General features: G+C 35.2%; 1 protein-coding gene across 1 annotated transcript in view; it reads left to right on the forward strand.

Moving 5' to 3' along the window:
- The window catches only part of DOCK2 (dedicator of cytokinesis 2), a 188,082-nt gene that overhangs the window by 17,110 nt on the left and 149,940 nt on the right, over positions 1-21,032 (forward strand). Inside the window, exons 8-22 of the mRNA XM_082771334.1 lie at positions 1,990-2,144; positions 3,591-3,672; positions 4,142-4,277; positions 4,877-4,952; positions 5,838-5,914; positions 6,305-6,430; positions 7,300-7,424; positions 10,477-10,575; positions 11,643-11,715; positions 11,791-11,894; positions 13,872-14,055; positions 14,170-14,267; positions 15,887-15,976; positions 16,232-16,332; positions 19,833-19,967. Of these exons, the coding sequence (XP_082627460.1) occupies positions 1,990-2,144; positions 3,591-3,672; positions 4,142-4,277; positions 4,877-4,952; positions 5,838-5,914; positions 6,305-6,430; positions 7,300-7,424; positions 10,477-10,575; positions 11,643-11,715; positions 11,791-11,894; positions 13,872-14,055; positions 14,170-14,267; positions 15,887-15,976; positions 16,232-16,332; positions 19,833-19,967 (1,661 nt within the window). The remainder of the gene's footprint in view (positions 1-1,989; positions 2,145-3,590; positions 3,673-4,141; positions 4,278-4,876; positions 4,953-5,837; positions 5,915-6,304; positions 6,431-7,299; positions 7,425-10,476; positions 10,576-11,642; positions 11,716-11,790; positions 11,895-13,871; positions 14,056-14,169; positions 14,268-15,886; positions 15,977-16,231; positions 16,333-19,832; positions 19,968-21,032) is intronic.

Below are 21,032 nucleotides of genomic sequence, written 5' to 3' on the forward strand. Positions count from 1 at the left end.
CCATCTGTGGGCTTACTCAGTAGGCTGCTTTGTGTATTGAGTAGTTACATACTTGGAGTTTAGGTTGTACCTTCTCACTAATCTAAGTTCTTTTTAAAAGAATCTTGTGAAAATGCTGGTTGGTTGCTGTAAGTTGCTGCTTATTAGTTGGTCTGAAGGAGTTAAAGAATTTAAGCTTGCTAACAAGGAGTTTGGTGAACTCAGAATAATCTTGTGGACCAGTACCAGTAGTTAACCACATCTAACCAAAGCTACTGAGGGCATATACATTTAATCTTCTAAAATACTAAGCAAGTGACTGTACTTCGTACTTCCTTGATCTCTTCATATTAAGTCTGTTCAGAGACTTAGAAGATACTTTAGTTCTTTTCTTCATTCATGAGAAAATAGTGATAAAGCAAGTACAATATCTGGCAAAAAAAAAAAAAAAAAAAAAAGGTGCCATCATGACACATCAATAATGCCCATGTCAAACTGCTGGAAAACACCTTTTGAGTTGTTCTCATCAGTGTCACTAAATAAATCTTGCTTCCCAGACATCAGCATGTAATTAACTGACAATACAAGGAAACTAAAACTTGTTTGTCTGCAACAGACTACATTGGCTTGTTTTAAAAACACAGCAAAACAATGGATAAGAAGAACTTTAGGACATCATCTGTTAAGTGGCTGTTTCTAGGTGTTTAAAATAAGATGTGGGTAGAATTTGGGTGTCTATTTTTGAGATGGTGATTCTGCTCAGCTGTGTCCTTTCCCCAGCATACCATTTTTTTGTTATTTGTCTTCAGAAAGTTGTATTTTTCTTATTTATGTTGCTGGTATGGTGAAACCTCATTACAATGCAGATAGTAGGCTTCCTCCTATATGCTACTGTGTTCGAAAAATTATATGGTGCAGATTTGTAGGTTTGGCTCTATAGTGGCAGCTTGACATTTTTTCTTCTGCTCTTTAAAAGTGACAGTTATGTCTCACCCTTCATTATAATTGTCCTGTGGCTAAAGAACTGACCTGGAGTATGGAAGTCAAATTAATCTCTTTTTCTAAAGGGCTTTAAGTTCTTACACCACTGGAAAAATATTCTGAAATCTTCTAGGCATGGTTCTTTATCAAAATTTTAATAAAGGATGTCAGAACAGTTCCACTGAAAGCAGTTCAATTTTCTTGGTAGTTAAGGTTTTGAATACATTGATTCAATGTGTGGAGGGGATATTAACCTGGCTTTTATCTCCCCAGTGAAATTAAGTATAAGATATTAAAGACAAGAAGATTTCTGGAGGTGAAGGGAAGAGAAACAGCATAACTATTGTGTTCCTTGAAAATATTTGTTAAATAAAGTAAACCCTGTTCCATTTCTGAAAGGAGACACCAATCGGGAAAGGATAATATGTTTAGAATCACATGGAAAGGAAATTCTTACTGATCATACTGAATAAGTCCTCTAAGTCCTGCAAAAGCTGGATTTAAGGCACCTCTGTCATCAGCTTTTTCATTATTTGCACAGTGAGGTAGCTCCCGAGGCCAGGTACAGTGTTTGGAAGAATCCAGTCTGAGTTTTTCATCTTCTTACATACATTGAAGGGTCTGGCAAGGGATCTTCCATACCTATGTCACTTCTGCATCTTCTAACTAACCTGCGAGCTTTCTTGCTTCATCATAGAAAAGGATGTCGATACACTGGAGACATATCGGGAAGCATCAGAAACTTACTTTCTGTTCATTTTCGTATTGCTAGACAATCTCTCTCTGAGTAACATACAGGGTAAAAGCTTTTGGTAGAAAGCAAGCCTTTTTTAAAAAAAAAAAAAACAACACACAATAAACAACAACAACAAAAAAACACAAATCTTGCTGTTTGATGGTTCTTTAAGTGAGCAGAATGTACTGATTTTTCAAGATCAACTACAATATGTAATAACAATTGAAATTGCTTCTGTTATCCTACCACTTTAATTCCTGGATGTAGCTTATGATTTTCCTTCTTCTGAATAGTCAAAGGATCAACCAGATTATGCATCATACTCCCGAATGTCTTCATCCCCCACCCATAGCCTATATGTCTTTGTGCGCAATTTTGTTTGCCGAATTGGAGAGGATGCAGAACTCTTTATGTCACTATATGATCCACAGAAATTAACAATTATAAGGTAAGTTTATTTATTTATTTAAGAGAAAAAAATCTAATGAGAGGAGCTGGCCATAATGAAGTACAGTAGTTGCCAACATGCCAGTAATGCAGAGAATATATAAATAAATGGAAGACAACCAAAAAAAAGGAAAGTGTGAATAGATTTAATTGCTGGCTATTAAAGCATTCTTGGATAATGGATCCTGAATATTTTGACAGATAACTTCTAGAGTGAGCATTTGAGAGTTTTGGAGAATCTCAAGACCACTTCAAAGTTAGAGATGACAGTACTGTTGGAGGGATTTGTGTTTTAAATAAAGACGATATAGTTGTCTTTAACTTCAGAGCTTTTACAGACTTCAGGAGAAAGAAACTTCATGTGGTAGTAACTGAGACATCATATATTGATGTTTATAAGACTGTCAATCCAGCCAATCAACTCAGTCATATTAGGTAGAGTCTGAGGCAGTTGTTAAAATGGGTTTTAAAAGGACGAAAAGGAAGAGAGAAACATGCAAATTCTAGAGGTAACTGTTCTTGTTGCTTATCCAAAGGTAACCTTGAGATTGTCTTCAGAAATTGATGGAGATCCTTCTTTTGTGGAAACATACCTCTCATATGACTTGACTGCTCATTTATTACTTTATTTTAGATGAAGAGGATACTGGAGTGCCAGAATACAAAACTGGAAATTAAGCATTGTCTTCCCTATTATACAGCTTTATGAAGTAGAATGAATTATACTGAACTCTGGAAGTTGCATAGTCAAACCTGCCTATCAAAGCAGAGCTGGCTTAGTTAAATCAGATAGTTCAAAGCCTTGTCCAGTCATGGTCTGATTATCAAGGATAGATAGTCAAGATCTTCTCTGTACTTTGCAAGTGCTCTAATCGCTCCATGTATGATCATTCTTAGTTGCATAAGGAAAAAGTAGTATTAGATTGCATCTATCTTTGGTCAGCTCCAGGCCTGAATCTGAAGTCTTGATTTGTTTTACCAGGCAATACGTACAGATGTAATTAACATTATTTTTATTCTTGCCATCTGGTAAAATTGGGTGCCTGGAAGAATGACTTGCAATGTCAGTGGATCGACTACATGACTTTCTTGATGGGTATTGTGGGTGTTGTGGGATCTGGAATGAAGTGCTGCAAAGTGAGGGGGAGGGAGAGAGAAAATGTGAGGAACTTCTAAACTCACAGGTGGAATAAGGTTCTGCTGACGATTCCTGTGAGATTATTATGATAACAATGTTTTCTCCAAAAAATTGCCATTCTGTCTAATGTGTAAGTTACTTTTCAGCGTTTACTGATGGTGTGTTGTATAGCGCTTGTCTTTTAGTCTGGTATTAGCTTCAGTCAGACTGTCTTCTGTTTTGCAACCTGTTTTCTATGTTTTCTTGATATACTGTGAAACAGAAGAATTATTAAATCACATGGTAATAAGAAATTTATCTTCAAAACAGTGAGAACTACTTGGTGAGATGGGGGAGTAAAGGCTTTCCAAAGGAAATTGATATGCTCAATAATCTGAAAGTAGTGTTCACAGTAAGTGCTTTCAGTTTTCCTTGTACCTTTCAAATCAGATTCTCTCTTTTCTGTGGCCGCTATCAGAATTTCTGAGAATGAGGAAGGAAGAAGTAGTCATCTTGTGATCAGCAAGATGATCACTCATTGGATGCTTTAGGGCAGTGCTTTTGATGTCCCTTCTTCAAATCAATTTGCACCTTTTTTCTAATGTCTGCTTCATCAGTTTAATGATGACTTTGATATTTTATCTGTTGTAGCTATTGATTGCTACTTTCTTCTTTTTATCTTAGCTTATGTTTTCCTCAAATTTGAAAGTCTTACACTATTTCTAATTTTCTGTTGACTTTTTTTTTTTTTTTTTTTTTCCCTTTCACTAGTTTTTCACTGGTTGTTGAGGCTTATTTTCTTACTGGAGAGCCTCCTTAAATTTCATGACCAAGTTCTTCCCCAAATAATACTTTAACTATCTTTTTTCTTTTTCTTTTAGGATCTTGGAAATAAAGACCTTAGCAGAGACAAAATTTATTTAGTTTGTCAAATAGTCCGAGTTGGAAGGATGGATCTCAAAGACAGTAACTCAAAGAAATACACACAAGGACTAAGGCGGCCTTTTGGAGTGGCAGGTAACTGATGTCTCCTGTACTCTATCTGAAGCAGGTGTTAAGTGATAATTGCCAACCTTGGACAATAAAATCTCTATGAAGACATGCCAGAATCTAAAATAGACATATCAACTATCTTGATAGTTGATAGTACTTTTGTACTTAACATTTGAAGTCCATAAAGACTGCACCTAGATTAGCATTTTAGTTATGTCAGAAATGTGCTTTTGAATTCCATTTCCTAATTATTCATGCTTACTGCTACAAAGTGCAAACCAAAACACAGTACCACAGTATTAATAACAAAATTCACTGTGGATGAAATAAAAACACTGATTATGTGCCAGGAAGACACATAACAGTGCACACACGTTATTTGCAAGATCAGATCAAAACTAGTCTGAAGCCATTCGCTCCTCACATAGCCTCACGTCTGTAGTGCGCTCTTTGCACTGAAAGTTCTCATCCACATATTTACTCCTACTGGGCTACGCCGCCTGCTAATGAGAATCTATATTTACCTCGAGGAACAAGAATATATAATACACAGTATTAATGGATAGGAGGAGATATTTAGCAATGCCATTTTATGTTTTGATAATTTTCTTTTATTTTTGTAGTTATGGATATTACTGATATCATAAAAGGAAAAGCTGAAAGTGATGAAGAAAAGCAGCACTTCATACCCTTCCATCCGTAAGACAATCATAAGTATCCTATTTCTGTACACGTTTCTACATCTGCTGGGTGGCAAAATGGCCCATAAATGTATACGTCTAGAAATATTCTCTTTCTGTCATCTGGTCCCATGTCCTATTTAAGAAAAAGCTAGTTAAATCATCATACCTTTAATGCAATAAGTTTTACAGCCATGAATGACTAGTAATTGATGTGCTTGAATTTACTTTGAACTTGAGAAAAATCTGAGTAAGAACTGGGTTTAGGTTTGAAAGTAGTTGAATTGTCACACGTTAACTATCTTGAAAGTAATTTTTAGAGGTTTTAGGCAACCAGACCAGCTGCCTAAAAATGCAACACTCAAAAGTCAAATGTCAATGTTCACTGGAAATATATTTGTGCATTCTACATAGCACTACCATTATGTAGTATGGAGAACTAATATAATTCTGGAAATAAACCAATGTATCAGACTTTGGCCTATTTTACTTATTTACAATTTTATCCAACTTGTCTGTTATTTGAGAATTTGGTCATAATTTCAAGAGGAGCTGAAATTCAAGTTCATTAGTCAGGCTGTTCATCAGGAAAACCTGGACTGCACAGGCATGTTGGTGAATGCTTTCAGGTTGTGCAAAATGACAGGCTTATGCATTGTGGTCAGTCTGTTACAGAGCACAGTTCCTTAAGTTGCTGAATTAATCTTTTTCTTCACTTCAGTCTACACATGGGTTTAGCACAAAAAGTCTGCAAATCAGAGCAAGAGATGATGAAATTACACAATTTATTATAATAAGTCCAAGTATGGCAAAGAGAACTGAGGCTGTTTGTTATCTATGTTCTGAATGGTATTTAAAATAGTTAGTGCTTAATTCCTAGTAGTCATTGTTTTTTCTCCTGCAGGGTAGTGGCAGAGAATGACTTTTTACACAGTCTCCTAAGCAAAATCACAGCATCAAAAGGAGACAGTGGTGGACAAGGTGAAGTACATTATTTTCTAAAATCAGATAACAAGGAATTTCAGTGGAGTTTCATTTCATATTGTTTACATTTTAGAGAAACACTTTTATGTTATACCTGTAACACCACCATGGACATGTGTACAACTTTGAAGCTGGAAGCGAAGAATCATGACTTAGTTGCAGAATGTAGGAGGCTATTTAAATTAGTATTTAAAAGTATTGGATGTTAAGCATTTATTTCCAACTAAAGCAAGTGGGAGAAATGAACTCTTGTAATTATTTTGGTCAGGAAATGAGAACACCATCCAAGGAGAGAGGTGTGTTTTTGTTGTGTGTTTTTTTCTTTCCTCTCTTTAGAAAAAGTGTGATTTTTTTCTTTTATTTTTTCTTTCCTCCTCCTTTTAATAGGTCTCTGGGTAACTGTCAAAATGCTTGTTGGAGATGTGATTCAAACTAGGAAGGACTATCCACACCTTGTAGACAGAACAACAGTTGTTGCTAGAAAACTAGGATTTCCTGAAATAATCATGCCAGGTAGGAGGTGCTTTGTTCTCTATCAGCAGCTGATTTTTGTGGTCATTCCTGGGTTAATGAGCATCAGCTATGACCTTAATTACTGATTTCAGTAAGGAGTAACTCAGAGAATCTAGAATTTACTCTTCATGTTAAACTCTGTTCCAAAATTACAGGTTTATATAAAATAGTGAAGTCCCTAGAAAGTATTACATAGTACTAAAACAGAAAAAATAAAATCAAGACAGTGAGGGATAATCTGAGGTCCTGATACATAGCTTCTTTCCTTGCTAAGGAAATGCTTACTAAAAATTTTAAGTTGCTTACTAAAAGTTTAACTTAACCTTATTTTTATTGTAACTTATCATTGTCCTTTAATTATAATAATAAATAGTAAATACATAAATGTTTTTACCCTCTCTTGATTTTGGATTTATGATTATGTATTTGCCAACTAAATTCACTCACTGTCAACAATTCTTCTTTAAAAAAAAATAAAAATCAATTCAAATCTCACTACTTTTAAGCTTAATTCACAGGAGAACTGTAATTTTGTTCACAGAAGACAATTAAAATAGTTCCTTCTAGAAAGGCAGCTCTTAATGTGGACAAAATTCAGTAATGGCATCCTGCTGTCACCTCACCAGCAGGTGTCAGTGCAGGATGAGAATCGGTTGAAGGCACTTTCAGGAACCTTGTTTGGTTCGTTTCACACGGCTCACTGAGATCTTCGCTAACAATAAAAGAGCTGAAAATTTTAAGTTCAGATGGAAAATGAGACGTTTTCTATGTTAATGTGTTCCACTGTAGAAAAACTCTTGTGAAGGTAATCCGACCCTTTGTTCTCACAGCATTTTCATTCATTTTTAACCTTTTCATTTCTTTTTTAGGAGATATAAGAAATGACATTTATATTACACTACTGTATGGAGACTTTGACAAATACAATAAAACAACTCAAAGAAATGTGGAAGTAATAATGTGTGTTTGTGATGAAGAAGGAAAAACTCTGCCAGTAAGTTTTTTTTCACTGCATAACAGAAAGACAGAAATACAAAAATGAAGTATGTTACAGAAGTAACCCTTAAACTTATTTAAAATTCTTATAAAATAACACAATAGAAAACATCAGTTCTCTCACTTATGTCATCTTTTGACAGATGAATTTTATGTTTACTGTGACAAATCTATTCAATTCTTGCACAGGTCTTGCATACAACTGTAAAACTACTGGAAAAGAGAAATGACACTGACCCATTTTAGCTGTGACTAAGGAACAAAGATTAAATGCTGTTCCTGACAATTATTACATTGTTTATCATCCCCCCCCCCCCCATTTTTTTTTGGGGGGGAGGGGGGGGAGGGAGAGAACGGAGGGGGAGGTGGAGAATTCTTGGAGGAACACATTTGTGCATTTAAATGTGCATTTACATTCTATTTCTTTCACTTATGTGAGCCTCTGATTTGTGCCAGAAGGACTGTCTGTTCTGTGAATAAAGTACATGGCAAATAACTACATTATTAGTGAAAACAGTGGAGTGTGGACACTGCACTTATACAACAAATATTTACAGTATCTTTTGTCTTGTCTATTTATGATTTTATGAATACTTGTCTTTTCCTTTGGATTTCTTAACATTAGTTCAATATTCAGTGGGATTTTTGGTCTTTCCTTTTTTGAGCTTTATACTGTTCTCTGAAACTCTACTGTGATCATGAGGGTGAAATCATTATGATAATTACTGAGATAAAATAAAACTGGAGAAATGCAGTGTGCTTCATGAGTTGCTGCAATGTCAGTGTGTTGATGAATTACAACTAAATATTTGACCTACAATATTGATTTAAAGCTTGAGTGAAGAAAACCCTAAACTCATGTAATGCCTAGGGTCCACAAAACAAATTGTAACCCTGATCAGAAAACACCTGACCATATGACTGGTGTGTATAGGAAATAACTGTTGTAATATAGACTTCACTGGCTTCTACTCTGTTGGTTGCAGTTACAGATAATATGCTTAAAATATATGCCAAAGTATTCACTAAAGAAATGAACCCAGTGTAATGCATTAAATCTTGCATTCATTCCAATGTTATATATTTTCAGTTCCATGGATGCACCTTTTCTCCAAATACTAGCAGAAAATTGGGTTGTCCCTTTGTCTATGATCTGACATAGATGTTCAAATAATGCCTGCTTTCTGGGGGCAATATGCCTTACACATGCTTAAATGACAATTTTTCAGGAACTGATTAAAACACTGTTGAAGACAAGTAATAACAAAAGCAAATGTTTTTCAATTTTAGCTTTCAAAAATAATCAAATATCACTAAACTTCTAAACCTATGATTTTTTTAAAAAACTTGGAAGTTTCTAATTATCGTACCCTATAATTCAGATTAAACACATGTTTATTAACATGGAACTTGCTGTTCCTGTTCAGGTATCAAATTAGTTTCAGGTGAAAGGGCTGGCACTACATTTTGTTGCAAATTAAAGGCCTTTTCTTTTCTAACTAAATGTCACAGAATGCATTCAAACATGTTGGTGTACAAACCTTGAAATAATCCCTTTGTGCAAATCGGGTATACCTTTATGTAGTTAAGTCACAGAGACCAGGCCTTAGAAATCAGGTATCAGCATCATACCTTACTTGTCACCAGATGTCCTTCCTGGTGTTTGAAGAAGATTTCTGTCACTGGATTTTTAACAGGAAAGTCGTAGTAGTTAGTGCAGTTTCTATGAGGCTAGCTTCATCTGTGCCATCAGTAGAGAACTTAGTATATTTGCTTCTTTCATGCATTGCAGTTTCACATCGATGCTTTATGAGGTGTCAGCAATTTTGCTTCATCCGCTATCATCGTTAGCAGTTATCCTACATGTACAAACCTCAACAGCAGTCAGACAGGAATGGGGGAAGTAGGTTGAGACTCTTTCCAGATTCACTAAGACTGAATTTCTCTGTTACAACAAATTTAACTTGACCAAAAGTCAAGTTAGAGCCATACTAGTTCTGACAGTCAGCATAGTGTAGTAACTTAGGCTGTCAAGTGTAACAAGGTAAGAAGTAAATAGCTAAAATTCATGGAGAAACAGGTGAATTGCAAGTTAAAACACAGAGGGAGAAAGTCCTTAAAGTGATTAGTAAGTACAGGTTATTGAAAAAAGAAATGCAGAAATTAAATTTAGCACAAGGGGCAGAAAATGTAAAAACAAGAAAAAATCAGAAATCCTCATTGGGAAAAAAATCCAGGAGAGTGTTATATTGGTGCATCTGTATCATTTTGTTCAGAAGTAACTTTTGGTACATAAACAATACTTATGAGACTGTGCTAAAATAGAGTATTTTAAAGTCAGGGGAAAAGTCAAAGAAATAATAAAGTGAAATAATTGTTGCATTGTGTTTCTTTCCCACTAATTGAGGTGATTGATGCCTTTGTTACTTCAGTTCCTCATTTGGAAGAGAAAGGGAGCCTCTCTGTTGGTTACCTAGCTTTCCTCACAGCCCGCTGTGAGCCTGTAAAAGGCCATCTACTTCTAGGCCCAGTATAATTCTGGAAAAATGTTCATTTTCCTTGTGTTCAGAGGGTTGGAAACAGCATCTCCTGTCAAAGCTTCCTTTCTGTTTGTTCTTTTGTTATCAGACAGGTCTTCCTGCCCCATGGTATGTGCCAGTCCCACACTTGTATCATTTCAGGACTGCATCTCCAGGCTCCCAGGCCTGAGAGAGGCCTGAGGGCCATGGCAGTGGCTTTGCCTTCCTGTTGCCCTGATTGCTGGGCCCTCAGGGAATGGTACTTGAGGTGTGAAGCATTCATTCCTTCAGTCCAGGGCTGCCGTGGGCTCCAGGGACTTTGGCCCTCAGTGAGCATGGCCTCAGCATGGCACAGTGAGGGCATGTAGTCCTGCACCCGTCCCATCAGGCGCTGAGGTAAACTAGGGGGCGGGATGGCAGAGGAGGCTCTTGATCGTCAGGTCAGCCGGTTTGGTTGGTTTTACACAAGTGACAATAACTGACAGAAATGAGTGAGCCGCTGTGAACTGTTTCTTTCCTCCTTTCTGTAAGAATGCTGTTTGCCTGGGAGCAGGAGACAAACCCGTGAGTGAATACAGATCAGTTCTCTACTACCAGGTCAAACAGCCACGCTGGATGGAAACATTAAAGGTAGGCTGCAGAAACTTTTCGCTAGCTCTATTTCCTCATTGCTTGTTGGTACCTCAGGTAATGTTGCACAGCATCAGCTTTTTATAAAATAGGTTTAAAATACCTTCACCCCGAATAAAACAAGGGTAGTGTCTTAGTCAGATATCAGTTATTAGGACTATGTGTTTACTGAGGTTTGAAATTTGGCTTAGAAAAATTATGTTAAGATCTTATCTAGCAAAACAAATGAGATCATCTTAGAAAACCTCACGTCCTAATAAGCTTCATGAAAGATGATATACTGCATTTGTTTTATTGCTGCGAAATATTAGAGATGAAGAACTTCAATTGCCTGAAAAAATCAGAAAGAGGCATTAAAAAATATTCTTTTAGACAGAAAAAAGCTGTTCTAAATTACTTTAGATATACACTACTAACTACTAAATCTGGCTTTAATGTATTTGAATAAAAAATACCTAGAAGCTTCTAGAAGTAGTTCTTATAAAGCATGTCTCTGGCTTGATAGTGTGATTTTTTTAAAATTTATTTTTTATGAAGACATCTACTGTCATGTATGGCAAGCCCACAGTCAGTAAGGGGTGGTGTGTCCCCAAGATAGCGCAGGGCAGGGAATGAATGTCATTTGTGTAATTTGAAATATTAATGTGTTTTTAAATGTATTTGTTGTTTGGAAAACATTGACTATTCCTGTGTTTTGGTTTGTGTACTATTTTGTTTTTTAAAATTCATATGTATTTCAGATGTCTGTATGGAAACATTTTAATAGAATTATTAACAGTAGATCCTTTTGTTAATAAAAGTGTAGTTACTATGAAGTGTGTTATGCAGTAAAAAATTTAAAGGGAAGTTGAGTTGTGAGTCAACTTGATGCAATACAGATCTAAATTTAGAATTATAAACATGTTGCTATTAATTTTTTTTTGTTAACAATTGGTCTTCTGTTGCATGCGTGTCACAATTACATATGCTACTTTAAAAATAAAGCAGTCATTATTTTTGGATACTACTCAAGGATTTGAAGAGGAATTTAATTATAAAAATATATGTATTTTCTGATTTTACTAAAGGTAGCAGTTCCTATTGAAGACATGCAAAGGATACATCTGCGCTTTATGTTCAGACACAGGTCATCTCAAGAGTGTGAGTAGAGAATTTTTACTTCAGTGAATTTTAATTCCTCGATCAGTAGCCAACTGCAAATCTTTTGTTTTGCAGCTAAAGATAAAGGAGAGAAGAATTTTGCAATGGCCTACATAAGGCTTATGAAGGAGGATGGAACAACTCTTCAAGATGGCATCCATGATTTGTTAGTCCTAAAGGTATTGGATTTTTTTTTTCTTTTTTCCTCCCTAAGAGACCTTTGTTTCACACTATCGTCTTTGACTGCATTGTTTATTGTCCTTGTGCTAAATTAATTTTATTAATACATTGAAGACAAGAATTATATTTTCATCTGAGGAAAAAAAAAGGTGCAACTTCTTCCTTGGCTGGTAAACATAATATTACATTTTAATTATAGTTAGATGATTTAAGAACAATGAGAGACACTTACTCTTCCTCATATTTTTATTGGGTATTGTGATTTTGGCTTTTCCTATTACAAAGGAAGTAATGTGAGAGCTAAGTACTTGGATATGTACCATTGTGCGGGCTGAAGAGAAGTGTTTTTTTGTTCACTTAGAGTCTTTATTACATGAACAATCACAGAATGTAATCTTAGAGAGTTGTTGATTCAATTTTATAGTTTCTCAGATACCAAACTGAAAGTTCCAGGAATTTGATTTTGGACATAAAGAACATTGTTTTTACTCACCCTGATTGGACATAGGTTGGATTTATGACTTTGTGACTTGAAGCAGGGAACGTATGTCTTGAGATTGTTTTTTGTTTTGCTTGTATTATTTCTTATGTTGGAGAACAAGTAGGAACTATGAACCAGGAAGCATTGCCAATTCACTAGAATATTTACTTGTTTCTTCTATTTCTTAGTGTTATTTTCAGTAAACTAGTTTGCTATAACAAATGGCAAGCGATACACATACAACTAAATCAAGTTGTACTTGATTTTCACTGCCTTCAGACATGGAATCTTTCTGACTTTTGGAACACGTTTTCAGGTCTTTTCAAAACGTCTAACTTGTCTCAAAAAAAATGGAAGTCAGAACCCTTCTGGTTCCAGAAATTCTGAGAAGTAATTACTTGGCAAGATTGATACAACCATGAAAGTCAGTAATACTGTCTTTTTTGCAGCTTAAGGATTACGTGTTTTGTCATTTTACATATATTTATAATCAGTTTTTTGAAACTTTCTTGTTTAGTAGGACAATGACTATAGTCATTGAAGCAGATACAAACTAAAACATTAGAAAATCATTCTAGATTGTTTTTTGCAAATCTTTGTATACATGCAATTGTAGTCTAAGAATATGATACAATGGATTGAATCAAATCTGTTGAGGTGTTATAGCTTCAAGTGACAGAGTTCATAAATGCATGGGGGGAACTTTCTTTACCAATTGTGTTAAAGAAAAATGATGTACTCTGTACAGTTAAGAATGCAGTTTTCATTGCCTCCCAGTCCTGAGTTGGAATCTAAAGTTGAGATGTAACAAATCTCAGTGAGAGCTATGGCATGCAGCTTGATGAAATGGTGTAGTAGGGAGAGAGGGGACATAGATCAGGAAATACATCTTGGGTCTTTGTGGTGTTCCTGCTATTGAAAACCATGAGTTCCATCATCTGTGTTGCTTATTCACTACAGCATATTGGCAAACGTAAAATATAATCTCACCATGTCCTTGTCTGTCCTGAAATTTTATGTTGAAGGTCCAGGTATGAAGCTGTAATAAACATATCAAAATAGAGTTGCTATTCTTACCCTATCAATCAATTTTTCTGTTCTTAAATTGTGTGCAGACATCATTACCATATGACCTGTATCCTGTGTACAGTCTTCAAGGTGATGCTCAGTAGTCTCATCTTCTATCTCTAGTCACATCTTAATGAGAAGTCTGATCTTGCTTTTATTCTGCTAGTGATATCATAATTCCTTCCTGAACCCTTAAAACACATATCTTTTCAATTTTTGAATTTTCACAGTATGTTCATTGTAGTCTTGTGAAGCCCATTTGCTGCTGGGGCTTTTGTTTTCTTTATTATTTTTATTGTGTTAATTTAATTGCATTCATTTAAGTCCATAGAAACATATCTTTTTATTTACTTTTACAAAATAACTCTACTTTTAAATCCAGTGTTGTGAAGTAAGTGATAAATGATAAATACATTATTTTTTTCAGGGTGACAGTAAAAAAATGGAGGATTCTAGTGCGTATTTGACATTACCTTCTACACGTCAACACATAGAAAATAAAGGAGCGACCATAGGCAGGAACTCAAGTATTGTAGGCGGCCTTTCAGTAAGCTCACGAGATGCATTTTATATTTCAACTCTGGTTTGTTCTACAAAGTTAACTCAGAATGGTATGTATCTTTTAAACAGGTAGACATTTTAGAAGGAAGACTTCTGCACAAATGAGAAATCACATATTAAATTTTAATGTTTGTCTAATTTTTGTTTAATTTATTTTCTATTAGTGGGCTTACTAGGTCTCTTGAAGTGGCGTATGAAGCCAGAGCTGCTACAGGAAAACCTGGAAAAACTGAAGATTGTGGATGGAGAGGAAGTTGTGAAAGTATATCTTTTGTTGGTGTTCTGGAAATAGTGCATAAGGATGCAATACTGGATTCCTTTCTGGACGCTTTTATCAGATTTCTACTTTGCCTTTTACTAATATTTTATGCAATATATATGGATGTGTATGTAGAAACACACATGATCACAAGTTTAAAATAATGCTGATAAGGACAGACATACATAGAACTGATCTTGAAATTAACAAAGCAAGAACACCTCTTTCTGTCTAGAACTATACTTTTTTCTTCTTAGTGCCTGATTCTACCCAGAGAACAGGCTTTCCATTTTGTCTTTGTCTTTCAAGATTCAGTTGATTCATCTGTTACGGGTTGTCAACTAGTCTAAACTTTGTGTGAGAGATCTTTAGTTGTATTGTGCTGTGACACATGCTAAATATCTTTGGAAAATCTTTCTGAAGTAAGAGTTTGTAATCTTATTTAAGATAGATTCTCTATTTTGATGCACAAAGAAGTAGAAGTAATAGTCTCCAAAATGACCAAAATTAATTATAAGATTGAAAGGAGTATTTTGCTGTGAAGTCTGAAATGATGAAAGAACAAATAAGTGGTTCTTGCTGTTAGATTTAATCAAATTAAGTGTGACTCCATTATTCAGATTAGGAGTCTCTTACATTTTTTGTTGTTTTTTTAAACTAAAGCAGTAGACACCTCTCCTGTTTCTTTGACACCTCTCCTGTTTCTTTTGGAGGAGGGAAAATTTATTAAAAAAAAAACAAAAACAAAAAAAAAAAACAATAAAACAATAGAGACTTATGAGTGGCTCAGGTCTTATGAGGAGTGGCTGATGGAGTTGATGTTTTTTTTTAGCATGGAGAAAAGGAGGTTTGGGGAGACCTTACCACACTCTACAATTACCTTAAAGAAGTCTATAGCAGAATGGGGATGAGTCTCTTCTCATAAGTACCAAGTGCTAAGACAAGAGGAAAGAGCCCTAAGTTGTGGTGGGGGGGGGGGGGGGGGGGGAGGAGAGGGAGGGAAAGTAGGTTGGATATTAGGGAAGAATTCTTCAATGAAAGAAGGGAATTGGTTGAGTTACCATCCCTGGAGGTCAAAATTCATAAATTCATTTAGATGTATAGCTTTGTGACATGCTTTAATAGTGGACTTGGCAGTGCTAGGTTAAGGGTTGGACTGGATGAACTTAGAGTTTTTTTCCAACCTAAATGATTCTGTGACTTGGTTTCCAAGTCACTGGGGAGCTATCCTTTGATTTAAAGAGATTTGAATATGAACACAGAAGTTGGAAGCATGTTTTTAATCACCATATGTAGGTAACAATAGCAACTACAATATGTATCGCTAAGGAACTAGGAATGCACTTTTAGATAACTATCATTAGTTTATGTAACATTTTTAGCTTAATTCCATAAGCTTTGAGCTATGTATATATTATTGATTGCTGATGTCTGAGGATTTAATTTCATAAATTAAAGAAACTAGAGCCTAAATCCTCAGAAATGTGTTCTAAATTTGGCTGATACTTCAGTAAAGGCCTCTAAAAATCCCCTCTTGAGAAAAAGTCTCCTATCTGAAAATTGAATTGTGTGGTTTTCAAGCTGAATTGGTTGTCAGTTTGTCTTTTCATGTTTTTGTATAGTTTCTCCAAGATACGCTGGATGCCCTGTTTAACATCATGATGGAACATTCCCACAGTAATGAGTATGATATCCTTGTCTTTGATGCACTGGTAAGAATGGGCAATGGGTGATTTAATCTGTCAATGTCAAGAATCCTATGAATGTGAATGAACTATCACATTGTTTATCTCAAGAAAGTAGACTCAAAATCTCTGCAGAGAAGATAGGATATTACTATTTCCAAAACTATTAAAAAAAAAAAGACACTTTAAAAATAGTGGTTTATCACAAATGTTTCAGGAGAGTAATGTTTTCATTTGAAGTGTGACTTTAAAAAAAGGCTAATTATGTCCATCTCTGTTCAGATATATATCATAGGACTCATTGCAGACCGTAAATTTCAGCATTTTAACACTGTTTTGGAAGCATATATCCAACAGCATTTTAGTGCAACCTTGGCATACAAGTAAGTCTTTTTCTTTTTTTTCTCTTTTTTCTTTATTCTAAAGCCTCTGCAATCAAATTAAATAAAGGAAATAGCGTTATTTTCTGATGTAGTTATTAAAATTGTTCTGACGCTGCTTTTGCTTATCTGGAAACAGACCTGCCTGTGAGAAACAGATGTGACCATAGGTAGAGTTAACTGACAAAAAGTAATTGATTTGTGGTTAAACAATTCTTTGACATTCATTTTTCTCATCTGAATTATGTTGCTGTGTCTACACATCATCTGTATCCTGTCAAATTTGTCAAAAATCTGCTATAAATCCTCTTCGTTTACATTCCTGATCTTAATCTGAAATGCTTTAAGTGGGGACCTGAGGATGTCATTAACCCATTTATTTATGTAGGTTTCCAGATATTCTCTTAGAGCAAACAAATTCACGGGGGAAAAAAAAATAAAAATAATCTTTGTATGCAGTTCACTATCTGGTACTGTACCTGAAAGGTTTAGGTGCATTTAAATCAAATTTTCAATTTTGTTACACGGTCTGTTGTGAACTGGAATCTTACTATTTACTACATGGTCCTTCCAGTGGGAAGGTAGAGTGGTTGGATCTTTCATATAATGCCCAAATGGGAAGATATGCTTTAATAGAAAAGAACAAAAACTGTGGGGACACATAGACACATTATGCAATAAATTTTATACTGGATTTGTTCCTTATTCTAAACATACTTTTGGAGGTGGCAGTAGGATAAAATTGCTTTGGCTTATGAAGAACTATGATGTTAATCAGTTTCTGCACGTCTCTGGGAAGTGCCAATAGGATATATATATTTCATTTACATTTTTTTTTATATATATATATATATATAATTGATGTATGAAATATAAATGCATATATATATATATATATTGTAAATATATATATATCATTCAGTCTTGTCCTGGCAGTTCAACTGATTGAAACAAGACTTTAATTGGAGATTTAAATAAAAGATAAAAGACCTTAGCTGAAAGTTTGGAATAGGTGAGAATATATTGTACTGTTCTGTGATGAATATGCACCAGTTCCAGTTCAACAGAAAAAGTTCCCCAGATGTTGTATTAGAAGATACGCTTGCTTGCAGTGCACAGTCAATCCTTTCTCATGTTCTAGGGAAGCTGAAGTCAGCTTTATTGAGCCCAGAAACCTCAAGCAACTAACTATGTGGTCTTTAATTCTCCTTCATTCCATATGTAATTAGCACATGCAATTTAATGCATTGGTATTGTGAAAGTAGAGAAGATCTGGTACAGAACCTCTTAGGACTGCCTAATTTGTTTGAAGTCTTTCGAAGACTTACCTGACTAGCATTTTCTAATGATTTAATCAAGGCTGCAGAGGCAAAATCATGGTTAAGGTTGTTCTCAAAATCTTGCATTTTCTTGGAGCCATTCATTCCTAGTATACCATGGATGATACAGTCTGTTTCAAGAATCATTTATGAAATACAGATAACTGTATATGGCCTAATTCATAGTCAGGAAGGAGATACTGTGTCTCAGACGTACTACGACCACTTTTCCTTTCACATGAAGGTGCCCCTAGGTTTGTGGAAAAGGAGAGTTGACTGTAGCAACTGCTTTCATTTCTGACATTTCATCATACTTGATGGCTGCAGTTCCTTGGAGGTGGACAGGAGGGTGATCTTGGAGTTCCATGCATCACTTCTGCTGATTCACATTTCAAACAATATCCATGATACATGAGAGGTTTAAAGAAAAAAACAAAACAAAAAAAAACTTTTTTGTTTCCTTCACTTGATATAAAGTAGTAAGACACATTAAACTAATTGTTTTGTGATCAAACATTAGTCTGATATTTTTCATAGGAGCATATTTTTAATGTTGGGTATTATCAGCAAAATATTACCTCTCCTTGCCTCTTTTCTTCACTTTTTTTCTTCACTTTTTTCTTTTCTTCCCTGCTCCTTTATACCCAGTGTCCAAGTTAAACACAAGTTCTTATACGCCTCTGGAGAGTTGAGCAGATACTCAAAAGCTCTGGATTGGAGGCGTGACAATTTATAGTACATGGAAATAAGTTGCCAGGTCAGCAGCAGATTAACTTTGGTCAGTAACTTTCCTGCAGTTAGTTGTCATTGTGTTATTAGAAGCATTTTCTGATGCTAGCAATGATGCATTGCTAATTATCCTTGCTCCAGTGTAATGTGAAGAGTTTTTGTAATAGCCTGTACTTAGACTGCAATGCCTAGATTCCCATTGTCAGGTGCCACTGATTAGGCCAATAGAATTTGTAGGTCAGTCAAGCAAGGAAGATTTGTTGAAAGTCATTCCTAAATAGATGTTTTGACTCCATTTAATGATACGGTCTTTTGGTCAAACTGTGAGGTCTTCACTCAGTTTCTGATTAGTCATCCATTTGTATGTAGTTCTTATGTAGAGTTACGAAAGGACTTAACATTGAGAGTTGAGGGACCTTGAGTGGACTGACACTGCATATAAGTTAGATAAATTTTATTCAAATTCAGTGTAAAGCTGTGAATTCAGAGAAGTGATATGAATCAGTAAATGGAAAAAAAAAAAAAAAAAAAAAAAGGATATAGTGCCCCAGAAGGCTGAGAGGCTGAAAGTATGATATTTTGGTTCTGCAATCTGGAGGCTGGTGCTGTGGGGCTGACAATGTTTATATTTTGTGCAGTAGCTAGAGGTTCTTGGAACTATTATTTCCATGTGAGTATGTCCCAGATAGAATAATTACTTCATAATGTTTCATCATTCCAGCTGGTGAACTGTTAAATTTCATCAACAACCAAGTACTCGTTTGAGTTTGTTTGGGGTAGGGGATAGTAGGTTCCTATCGTTGTATTGATCTGCAGGGAAAAAATAAAACACACTGATTTGATTTTTTTTTTATGGCCTTGTTATGATTAAGATTACATCCTTAATATTACTTCAATCATTTAGGATAAAACTAAAACTGTAAATATAGGGACTTTTATTTATAGATGAGCTTTTGCACTTTGATAACAGGCTATGTGTTGGTTTAGCAAAAACTACCTTTGGATACAAAACCAGGAGGTATTTTAAAAAAAAATACATACCTTAAGCAGATATTGCAGTGTACAGGAGAGTTGAAACATTTACAATTAGTTAATTTAAAGCATGTGGTGCTATTGAATCACTGGATTGCTACTTAATGCAGGTAGGTAGGCAGAAATAACATTTGTGCTAGCTTGCACATATATTTAATAACCATTTCTTAAAACACTTCCAGGATTGTGTGAAATTATGCTGCTAGTTTGAGATTTCAGATTTGTTTCTTGTTTGTGCAGTTAAGAATTTGCTCATTTCTTTTATTCTGATAGAGTTTGTGTGGCATTAACACAAAAGTAAATGCTGTATGTTTTGTTGTGTGAATACTTGATTAAGAATAAATATTCTCTTAGAGTTGGCAAATGAGTTAGAGAAATTAATTTTAGAAAAGGTTATTTTAAAAATGTCTTTTTTAACTACAGGAAGCTAATGAGTGTTCTGAAGACTTACTTGGATACCTCCAGCCGAGGAGAGCAATGTGAACCTATCCTAAGAACTCTGAAAGCACTGGAATATGTTTTCAAGTTCATTGTGAGATCAAGGACGTTATTTTCACAGTAAGTGCCCATGCTATAGCCACTTAACTATCAGTGCAATACCACAAAGAGTAGTAGACCTGTGAAACAGAAGAATTTGATTCCAGAACAGTTGTTCTTTTTTTTTTTTTTTTTTAATTATTTTTTGTAAATAAAACACAAACATTTTCTTATACTGCCACTGGCCTAAAATACAGACTTTGCTAAGATAACATTTTTTGAGAGGGAATGCTCAAATAATTGCTATGTGATTTACAGTGTAGGCTCCAGAGATGTATTTAGTAATAGCAGCCAATTTCAAAGGATGATTATTTCTTGTATCAGATGGCTTGGCCTAAGACCAGTGTATGCCCAAACATTGTGACAGATGGCATGAAGCCGTGTGTTTGTCCTTGAGATAGCTGTGTTCAGAAGTTCAGACTGCAAGGAACAAGGTAATTTTCAGTAATCATTGTCCAACTGAATGTAGAGTTACAGACAAGCAGGAGCTTATAAGAAATTCTAAAAGGACTAGATATGTATAGCTCAGCCAAACAGATGAGGTGTGTTGTTTATGAGTGGTATTCAGGTATAGGGAAAAGGGAGAGAAGGAGAAAGGAGTTGGAAGGAAGAAAACTATACTGTAATGACTGTGGCCCCCACTTCCTCCACTGGCCTTTAAGTATTCTCCCTGCATCCCAACGATCCCATCCACATCCTCTTTTTGCTCTTCATTCCTGCTCTCTCATTTATCCCCAGCTATTTCCCCCATAGTACTTGTTCCGTTGTTCCCCTGGAGATGCAGTGCCAGAAGATAGGTAGTGACAGATTCAGGACTGTGGGTACACCCAATTGTTGGCTGTAAAACTTGAGGGTTGGCAGCCAACAGAACAGGGAAGTGTTCTGGTTTTATCTGCTTTTTGGTAAGTAAGAGCACTAATACAACTTTTCTCTGTTACTCTGCCCAGTTTTTCAAAAACTCCACATGGATATATAGTTTTGTTAAATTAAGTATATTATTTGTTGAATTATGAAATTCTGACTGAAATAAGAGTAAATTCAGAAGTGGTTGGCTACTGGTAAATAGTCCCTTAGAAATAGTTTTGT

Source organism: Aythya marila (assembly GCF_965140915.1).
Source record: "Aythya marila genome assembly, chromosome: 14".
Lineage (NCBI taxonomy): Eukaryota > Metazoa > Chordata > Aves > Anseriformes > Anatidae > Aythya > Aythya marila.